The sequence below is a fragment of the Gobio gobio genome, assembly GCF_949357685.1.
Source record: "Gobio gobio genome assembly, chromosome: 22".
Taxonomy (NCBI): domain Eukaryota; kingdom Metazoa; phylum Chordata; class Actinopteri; order Cypriniformes; family Gobionidae; genus Gobio; species Gobio gobio.
The window spans coordinates 43,355,855-43,365,854 of record NC_137118.1 but is presented as its reverse complement, the minus strand read 5'-3'; the positions used below and the strand labels follow the sequence as shown (position 1 = coordinate 43,365,854).

The 10,000-nt window shown below is 33.0% G+C and overlaps 2 protein-coding genes across 4 annotated transcripts in view; both read right to left on the bottom strand.

Annotated features, from left to right (window-relative positions):
* Positions 1 to 2,869, bottom strand: part of tfpil (tissue factor pathway inhibitor-like) — a 7,633-nt gene extending 4,764 nt beyond the window's left edge. The window contains exons 1-3 of the mRNA XM_079805111.1: positions 2,677 to 2,869; positions 1,265 to 1,459; positions 1,014 to 1,178 (exon numbers count right to left, since the gene is read on the bottom strand). Coding sequence (XP_079661237.1) covers positions 1,014 to 1,178; positions 1,265 to 1,459; positions 2,677 to 2,746 — 430 coding nt within the window. The 5' untranslated portion in view covers positions 2,747 to 2,869. The remainder of the gene's footprint in view (positions 1 to 1,013; positions 1,179 to 1,264; positions 1,460 to 2,676) is intronic.
* A 1,480-nt stretch (positions 2,870 to 4,349) lies between these two features.
* nxnl2 (nucleoredoxin like 2) lies at positions 4,350 to 8,714 on the bottom strand. Of its 3 annotated transcripts, none has more exons than XR_013815564.1 (3): positions 8,181 to 8,714; positions 6,001 to 6,502; positions 4,350 to 5,200 (listed from the first exon to the last, which is right to left on the bottom strand). XR_013815564.1 is itself a non-coding variant. In XM_079804397.1 (2 exons), the coding sequence occupies exons 1-2, from the start codon at positions 8,480 to 8,482 to the stop codon at positions 6,334 to 6,336; spliced, it is 471 nt and encodes a 156-aa protein (XP_079660523.1). In that variant the 5' UTR covers positions 8,483 to 8,714; the 3' UTR covers positions 4,350 to 6,333. The 3 variants fall into 3 exon arrangements, 1 of the variants encoding a protein (XP_079660523.1); XR_013815565.1 differs by having other exon boundaries at positions 4,350 to 5,112; positions 6,081 to 6,502; XM_079804397.1 differs by having other exon boundaries at positions 4,350 to 6,502.
* Between the last annotated feature and the right edge of the window lie 1,286 nt (positions 8,715 to 10,000).

The following is a 10,000-nucleotide window of genomic DNA, read 5'->3' as shown; positions in this document are numbered from 1 at the left end:
GGCTGAATCTGAAATCACCCCCTAAACCCTCATTCACTGTTCCCCTACGTTAGTCCACTAATATAGTTCACTTTGAAGGAGTTAATGAAAACGAGTGAGTGAATTCGGACAACCGCTGTGTCTACATCAGCTCTGGGATTGAATGAGTGCACTCGATAACGTCCACTATGGTTTCGGACACCACTACAAATGGCAGTCCCTTCAAATAATGCCCTATTTAAGGGCATAGGGGGGCGATTTCGGATTCAGCCTAAGTTTTGAACACTTATATCTTCTAAATGTGAATTTTGTCATTGTTTTGGAGCACACCAGCTCATAGGCTTACATATTCATACTGAAAGCCAAAAAAGTTAATTTCATGGGGACTTCAACTCATCTGAGCTGAGACGAAATCTCTTCAATTTAGTGTCCTTTCAGCAACATTATGGGATGCCATACTGATTAATAAAGGCCTTCTGAAGCGAATCGATGCATTTGTGTAAGAAAAATATCCATATTTAAAACTTTATCAAGTAAAGATCCAGCCGATTGCCTTCCATGGAAAAGTGTTGAATGTTGAAAGTGAAACTCAAGATGCATACGTGACGTCATGACGAGCGGACCTGGTCTCGTTAGTCTTTCGATCGGTAGAGGAACTTTCAACACTTTTTCCCGAAATTGAACACGGAAGGCGGTCAGTCGAAACTTTACTTTATAAAGTTTTAAACATGGATATTTTTCTTACACAAACGCATCGATTCGCTTCAGAAGGCCTTTATTAACACCCCGGAGCCACGTGGAGCAGTTATTTGACGGACAGATGCACTTTTTATGGACTTCAAAAACAGAGCAAATATTATTGCTATAATAACGCTTGGATTAGCCTGGACTTTTGTAATATAACTGAAAAATGAAATATAAAAGAAAAATGTCATATACACCTCGGATGACATGAGGGTGAGTAAATCATGGGCTAATTTTCATTTTTGGGTGAACTATCCCTTTAAAAACGGTGAAAAGAGACTTGAACTGACCGAGACACTGCCTCCGGCAATCGTCCATAGACTCGAAACGGTTGGCGTTTCCTTGGCAACCTCTGTATAAGAACATACGGCAGTCCCGCTCTTGTTCGTGGTAATAATACTTAGGAAGAATGGCGAAACAGGTTCCCTCGACCTTTGGCAATGAACAGGCCATTTCTGCCAAACACGAAGAAAGAAGAATAAAACATTGTTTCACTCATGTAAAATCAACAGATACGGTGTTTACTTGGTGATTGTTTTACCGTCACTCGGGTAGAGTTCGTTTCCTTTTGGAGAACATGCTCTCATACAGTCTTTATCGCTCTCGAAGCGGTTGTGGTTCCCGCCTTCTCCATTATAGAAGAAGGGCACACAGAAATCTGCCTGGGAATCATAGAAATACTTCAAAAGCCTCGCCTTTCCTTTTCCTTCATCTTTGGCTTCTTTGCACTTTGGGCCTGAGGAAAACAGAAATCATTCATCTCACCAAAAGGTGTAAAACGTCACACCTGCATTTTTACTAAAACTATTGATCTAAAGCCTTATGGTTAAATGTGTGAATTACTATTTTAATATTCATTGGAATTAGTGCTGTCAAATCGATTAAACGCATCCAAAATAAAAGTTTTTTTTTTACATAATATATGTGTGTGTACTGTGTATGATTATATATATATATATATATATATGTATATATATGTATATATATGTATGTAAATGCACACATGCATAACGCATGCATGACGTATTTGCATGTATATACTGTATATATAATTTATCTTGTATATATATTTAAAATAAAAATATAAAATGTTTCTTAAATATATAGACATGCATGTGTGTGTATTTATGTATGTATATACACATAATAATAATTATACACAGTACACATATTATGTAAACATGAACTTATATATTTTGGATGAGATTAATCAATTTGAGAGCACTAATTTGAATATTAGAATATTAAAAAACAAGGATGCAAACAACTCAACCGGAGCCGTTTTCAGTATATTAATCATAAAAGTGTGCATATTGTGAATTAATTTAATAGCCTAAACTAAACCTGTTTACACTTTCCTGATAACCTTTTAGCAAATTCACAGATCATTCACCATGTTTATATGTTTATAGGTTGTGGTTGGGACAGTCATTTTGCCTATTAAAATAAACATAGACCTATTTTTTTTTTTTTAAAGTTGCTGCCTTTAATCAACTTGGATTTTTAAGTAATTTATATTTAAATGACATTAAACTGACTTAAAAAAAATTGTTGAATCTTGTACTTATTCAAAAAGTTTAATTTGTTTTGATGAGTTAAAGCAATGTAAAAACATGTTGTCTTATTGATCATATAATTTGTATTTATACATCTGTATTAGAATTATTAACACCTTTAATACTGAATACACAGATTTTTCAGAATTGTAAACGAAGATTATTGAAGTACGTTTCTCACAAAAAAAATACTATTTAGTTTTCACTACAAAATTTTACGTTTAATTCAATCTTGCTTGTCATTTCTTTAATTATTTGAGAAATTTAACAGCAATTTCTGAGTGAAATGGTTTCAATGTACATCCTACACCCTTTTTTTCAGTGTTTCACTTCCTGTAAAGCAAACATGTATAGTACCGCCAGAAATGACAGAAATCCCAGGTCTGTCAGAACTCACCCGCTGTTGAAGCAGAGATGCCTCCAAATCCCAGAACCAGAATCAGAACACACAGTGTAGATCTTCCCATCTTGCTATTGTTCAGATTTGACTGATTCGTGAAGTTAACCGCCAGCAGTTGTTGGTTCTGCACCGACTAGCTCAGCTCTCGTCCTTTAGACCCTCTTATCAGCTCAGTTTTTATGATCAGGGTGTGTTTCTGTGACACTGATGCCAGTTTCAGTCATAAAACATGACAATGACTCCTCTAATGGTCTCATGGCCGGGTTTCATTCAAATGAGATGATCGAACTCTCTCCAAACCCGTCCATGATTGCACATAAAACTGAGAATTATTTTAGGCCCAGGCCAGTAACCCAGCTAAAATCTATAATACAATTAATACATTTCAAAACTTTATATATATATATATATATATATATATATATATATATATATATATATATATATATATATATATATATATATATATATATATATATATATATATATATATATATATATATATATGTGTGTATGTATACACACACACACATATATATTTACAAACTTTTATGTTAGATATTAATCGATTTGACAGCACTAGCACGATTGACTGTATGTGTATATTATATATGTGTGTGTGTGTGTGTGTGTGTGTGTGTGTGTGTGTGTGTGTGTGTGTGTGTGTGTGTGTGTGTGTGTGTGTGTGTGTGTGTGTGTGTGTGTGTGTGTGTGTGTGTGTGTGTGTATATATATAATTCATAATATTTTATAGAAATGAATAGCAAATATATATTGTATTAACTGTGATAACATATTTAATAGTTAATATTTTTCATAAATACTTTTAGGACTCTCACTGTCCATATTTACATTTTAAATGTATTTGCTAACATAAACGTGTGTGTGTGTGTTTGTATATGTATATATTTGTGTGTGTGTGTGTGTGTGTGTGTGTGTGTGTGTGTGTGTGTGTGTGTGTGTGTGTGTGTGTGTATGTATATATATGTGTGTGTGTGGATGCATGCATGTGCATACACACACACACACTTACAAATTATGTTAAATGTAATTAATCGATTTGACAGCACTATACTATATATATATATAGTATTAACTGTGATAAAATATTTAATAGTTAATATTTTTCATAAATAATTTAACGACTATATACATACTTTATCACTAATATTCTAAAGAAATTAATGGCAAATATATATTGTATTAACTGTGATAGAATGTATTTTTAACAAATACTTTTATGTCTCTCTCTCTCTGTCTATATTAAATATATATTTCATTTAAAAGGTATATATTTTATAGAAATGAATGGCAAGGAAGGTCTTTTTCCATGTGTTTCTCCTGCAAACCCAAATAACTCTATGCACATTTTTACTATAAAAGAAATTAAGCACATTCAATAAAAACCCATAAGAAATTACTATACAGATACATATATTCATAAAACAGATTAATAATTGACAAATATTAAATTATTATTTTAATAATATTACATAAAACTGTTCAACTCAATATATACAATTTGAATGACCTTTCCAAACCATAATGAGAAAGGAAGTTGTTTGTAGCAACACTCAGTTTCACTTAGGAAGGTTTGAGGTCAAACTATCACGCCGTTTGCCCATAAACGAACGTTTGAGTCATTCACACATTCAAAGTCCAGAGGTTATGACTTTATATTCGTAGTGTTTATTAATAACATGTAGGCATACAAATAACGTGTGACTACAGAAAGTGGCATGACACAGCAGTGAAATAAATAGTTAAATAAAAAATACGAAATTTTATGAATATTGCATTGTCTCATTACATGAAACAGGTGTGGTATCAGTCCATTATTCACTCGTTGTTTTATTCCCTGAAATGGCAGATTAGTCTCATCTTAATTCTAACGCTTTGCTTAGTCAGGAATATGAGCAATCATAATCCCACAGCTCATTTCTCTGCTCAATATGCCTCCATTAGTCACGTTGGTGTTGACATACTGAAGTAATGGGTTCGGCGCATGTTTTGCAACTGAAAGCCAAACAGATACCGACGGGGAACAGAGCGCAGTGGAAAAAGACTCTCTGAGGACGAGTTGTGCGTTTTAATGAGACACGGAGGAATAGGAAGCGTTCCATAACAACAGAACCAGTAAACATCTGCTATTCTTCAAGTAACAAACATCAGAGAAGATGCATGGATTCAGAACAGATTCATATAGATTCTTATAAAAGCAGCTGTATAAAAAAAGAAGTAGCAAAATGCTCTACGACGAGTCAAGCTATTCACCACCACGTTATTTAAGAATAATAGTAAAGTCATTTAAACTTCAGGGTAACACTTTACAATAAGGTTCCATTAAATAATGCGTTTAACTATGAGCGATACATTTTTGGTACAGGATTTATTAATCTTTGTTAACATTAGCTGTTAATGTTAAAAGGAACACTCCACTTTTTTTGAAAATAGGCTCAATTTACAAGTCCTCTAGAGTTAAATAGTTGAGTTTTACCGTTTTTGAATCCATTCAGCCGATCTTTGTATCTGGCGGCAGCACTTTTAGCATAGCTTAGCATACATCATTGATTCTGATCAGTCCATTAGCATCTCATTCAAAAAATGACCAAAGACACTTTCAATATTTTTCCTATTTAAAACTTGACTCTTCTACAGTTACATCGTGTGCTAAGACAAACTGAAAATGAAAAGTTGCGATTTTCTACACCTATATGGCTAGGAACTACTTTCTCATTCCTGCGTAATAGTTGCGGATCTTCGCGGCCGTACCATGGCTGCAGTGGCGCAATGATTCGTTGGTATTCTGTGAAACATGGTGGTAGTTACACCTTCGACTTACTATCACAGCCGTTTACAACACACAGAACCATGGCTAATCACACAGCTAAATCCACAACACAATTTGTCGGCTGCAAGCCTGAAACTTTCTCTGCAACTACACGAACTTAGTGCCGGTCACATTGAAAGTTACCTAGCTGGGCTACTTTCAGGCGCTGTAATATCATTGCGCCGCTGCAGCCATGGTACAGCCGTGAAGATCCGCAACTATTACGCAGGAATGAGAAAGTAGTTCCTAGCCATATAGGTGTAGAAAATCGCAACTTTTCATTTTCAGTTGGTCTTAGCACACGATGTAACTGTAGAAGAGTCACGTTTTAAATAGGAAAAATATTGAAAGTGTCTTTGGTCATTTTTTGAGTGAGATGCTAATGGACTGATCAGAATCAATGATGTATGCTAAGCTATGCTAAAAGTGCTGCCGCCAGATACAAAGATCGGCTGAATGGATTCAAAAACGGTAAAACTCAACTATTTAACTCTAGGGGACTTGTAAAATGAGCCTATTTTCAAAAAAAGGTGGAGTGTTCCTTTAATGTTAGCTCATTAAATAACATCACTTCTGATTTGAATAATGTATTAGTAAATGTTGAAAGTAACATCAACTAAGATTAATAAGTGCTTTGGAGGTATTGGTCATTGTTAGCTCATGTTAACGAATGAAACCTTGCTGTAAAGTGTGAAGTAGCACTAATGGAAGTCTTCACTAGTCGTGTGGGTTGTTGCATATAAATGTTCTGCAGGTAAATGTTGATTTCAGTAGCCCTTGGGAAGCATCAGTGGGATCCGGGAAGCATCTCTTACATGCGATTCCTAGGCTTTAAAGTTCTGGAAGATCTCTGCCACCTCCACCCAGCTCCTGAAGCACGCCAGGCCCTGGTCTCTGATCTGCTTTCGGCCTTTGTCGGTGATGACCTGACCGTTCTCCTTCACGATCACCAGCTTTGGTAAGGCTGTGATGTTGTATCTCTTCTTCAGGTCACTGGGAAAACAGCAGAAAACACGTCAAGGTCTCACACACACACACACACACACACACACACACACACACACACACACACACACACACACACACACACACACACACACACACACACACACACACACACACACACACACACACACACACACACACGTTATGGTAAACAGATAACATATAATTGTTTTTGAAACAGCTTTGAATATTATTGATCAAAAATCGAAGGAACCATCATTTTGACCAAACAGAAGTCGACAGATTTATGTTTAAATTATTGTTTAAATTATTATTGCAATAAAAACAGCAAAACAATTGTTTTGATTTATAATGTCTAATATTTCAATACATAGCAATAAATAGCAAATGCATAAAGCTGGTCTAGACAGACAGACAGATAGATAGAGGCTATACATAACATATACTGTATACATACATATATATACACATACATACACACACACACACACACACACACACACACACACACACACACACACACACACACACACACACACACACACACACACACACAAATATATGTCAATTTACATACAGAAGGTTCAATAAAATTTTAAAAAACTATTAAGTTGTATCTACAACAAAGTTATTGGAAATTGTTAATGTTTTGGAAATAAATCTGTTGTTTGAATTGCAGTTTAAATTTTTTTTTTTTTTTACATTTTGTTCAAAATATCGTGAGTTATCGGATCTAAATCTATTATTTAATAAACACTTATGGCACATATAAAAGTCTTCATTTGTCTTTTTTCTTTAAATATCGTACCGTGGACTTTATACCGAGGTATTATCGTACCGGGAGATTTTGATATAGTTACATCCCATATTATATATATATATATATATATATATACACACAATATTAGTGCTGGGGAAAAATTTATCGTGATTAATCGCATCCAAAATAAATTTTGTTTACATAATTCATGTGTGTATTGTGTATTATTAATATGTAAATATAAATACACAAAATATGTTAAATTATGTTAATATGTTATGTTTTATTAAATTATGTAAATATGTTATTTGTATTATTTAAAAAATTATATATATATATATTTAAGATCTTTTTAAGATATTTTGGTTGCGATTAATCACAATTAGTTTTTCCCCAGCACTAATATATATATATATATATATATATATATATTAGTGCTGGGGAAAAACTAATTGTGATTTATATATATATATAATTTTTTTTTTTTTTTTTTGCCTTAACTAGTTTAAATATTTCTTCAGTTTTACAAATAAATGATTAAAAAGGTACAAGCGCCCTAATGCACTATGTTTTGTATTATTATGAAGCCATATAAAGGTGCATGTAAAATAATTATAGCTGTTCAAAATTAAGATGGGGAAAAAATCTGCAGAACATATCCATATTCTATAGAAATTTTCATGACTTTTTAATTCTATTCTTTTTATTTCAATGACTTTTCCATCCTTGAAACTCTAAAGAAAAATATTTCCTGAAATTGCCATGACCTGATTAGTGCAATAATGGCACACATGTAGTGAAACTATAGACTTCCTATTTTTAAACATAATCCTCCAAGTGTGTGTGTGCATTAAACCTCTTATCAGGGACAGACTGAACGCTGAAATGAAAGGTTACTGTCACAACACCTCAGACGCACAATATCTAAATGCAAAGGCAACTCACTGTTTATATGGATCCGTCCAGGGCAGAGCCAGCCAGTCTCCGTGCATGTCATGATAATACTCCACCATGTCTTCTGTGGATTTATCCGAGGAGATGAACACGATCTCAAACTGTGCAGGCGGCTCAGTCTCCTCCACCAGCTCCGTGTAGAAATCACACAGCAGCGGAGTGAAGTCTCGGCAGGGTGGACACCATCCGGCTGAGAAATACACGCCAACCACTTTATTCCTGAGAGCTTCCTCTGGATCGACCAGATCTCCCTCTTTATTCACGAGTGTCCTGCCTGAAAACACCTCGACCATCGCGGAGGACCTCAGGTACCGTTAACCTGCGCTCAGGAGTTTTCTATCCACCTGAATAAGTGCCTAAATTACTATTAAAGTACTGCTACGTCTCGTAAAAAGTGTCTTAAGCTCCTCTAACATACGAAAAAGCACCTCTCCTCAACGTTTACTGCCATCCCGCGCACTCTAGCGAGTCCTTTGACAGCTTTGGTTACAAGACGCGTATTTACAAATCACTTCCTACTATGGTGAGGTTGGCTCATGAATATTAATAACGTAACAGGACGTTCGTCCGCTGATTCGCTGACAGCTGCGTTACGCTGGTCAGGTGGCTTGGCGCGTGAATATAAATGAGGTAAATACTGCTGAAATGTTGCCAAGCAACGTCAACGCTATGTAATGATTATTAATGAGATACGGGTTCGCCGTAGTACGATTCGTAAATTCGAATCAAGGAGGGACGAACTACTTCATTATGATGGACATTTGATTCAACCAATCAGGATTCTGTGCGCAGTCGTACGTTGTAAGAAAAAATATATATCTATATATTTTATTACACATTTTTATTTCTAATTACTTACACAAATTAGAAACTTAGGTGAACATGTTGAGCAGATGCCCAGGCAATTATTAACAATAAACGCAGGTAAAATTAATTATTAGTACTAACTTTTAATAATAATTAACTACTATTATATTAATTATTAGTATTAACCATTATCTTGATATTTAATCATATTTAACTAATATATATATATATATATATATATATATAAAAATAAAATACTACTAATATCTTAATATTTAACTACATCCACACACACACACACACACACACACACACATATATAATTATTCGTATTAACTTTTAATAATATTTAACTACTAATTTATATCATAATGCTACTATTATATTAATTATTAGTATTAACCTATATCTTGATATTTAATCATATTTAACTATACATACATATATATATATATATATATATATATATATATATATATATATATATATATATATATATATATATATATATATATATATATATATATATATATATATATATATATATGTATGTATAGTTAAATATGATTAAATATCAAGATATAGGTTAATACTAATAATTAATATAATAGTAGCATTATGATATAAATTAGTAGTTAAATATTATTAAAAGTTAATACGAATAATTATATATGTGTGTGTGTGTGTGTGTGTGTGTGTGTGGATGTAGTTAAATATTAAGATATTAGTAGTATTTTATTTTTATATATATATATATATATATATATATATTAGTTAAATATGATTAAATATCAAGATAATGGTTAATACTAATAATTAATATAATAGTAGTTAATTATTATTAAAAGTTAATACGAATAATTATATATGTGTGTGTGTGTGTGTGTGTGTGTGTGTGGATGTAGTTAAATATTAAGATATTAGTAGTATTTTATTTTTATATATATATATATATATATATATATATTAGTTAAATATGATTAAATATCAAGATAATGGTTAAT

Coding starts and splice junctions, on each gene's coding strand:
- nxnl2 (XM_079804397.1), bottom strand. CDS start 8,482: ATGGTCGAGGTGTTTTCAGGCAGGACACTCGTGAATAAAGAGGGAGAT. Junction 6,503..8,180: donor TGGACGGATCCATATAAACA/GTGAGTTGCCTT, acceptor CTGTTTTCCCAG/TGACCTGAAGAAGAGATACA.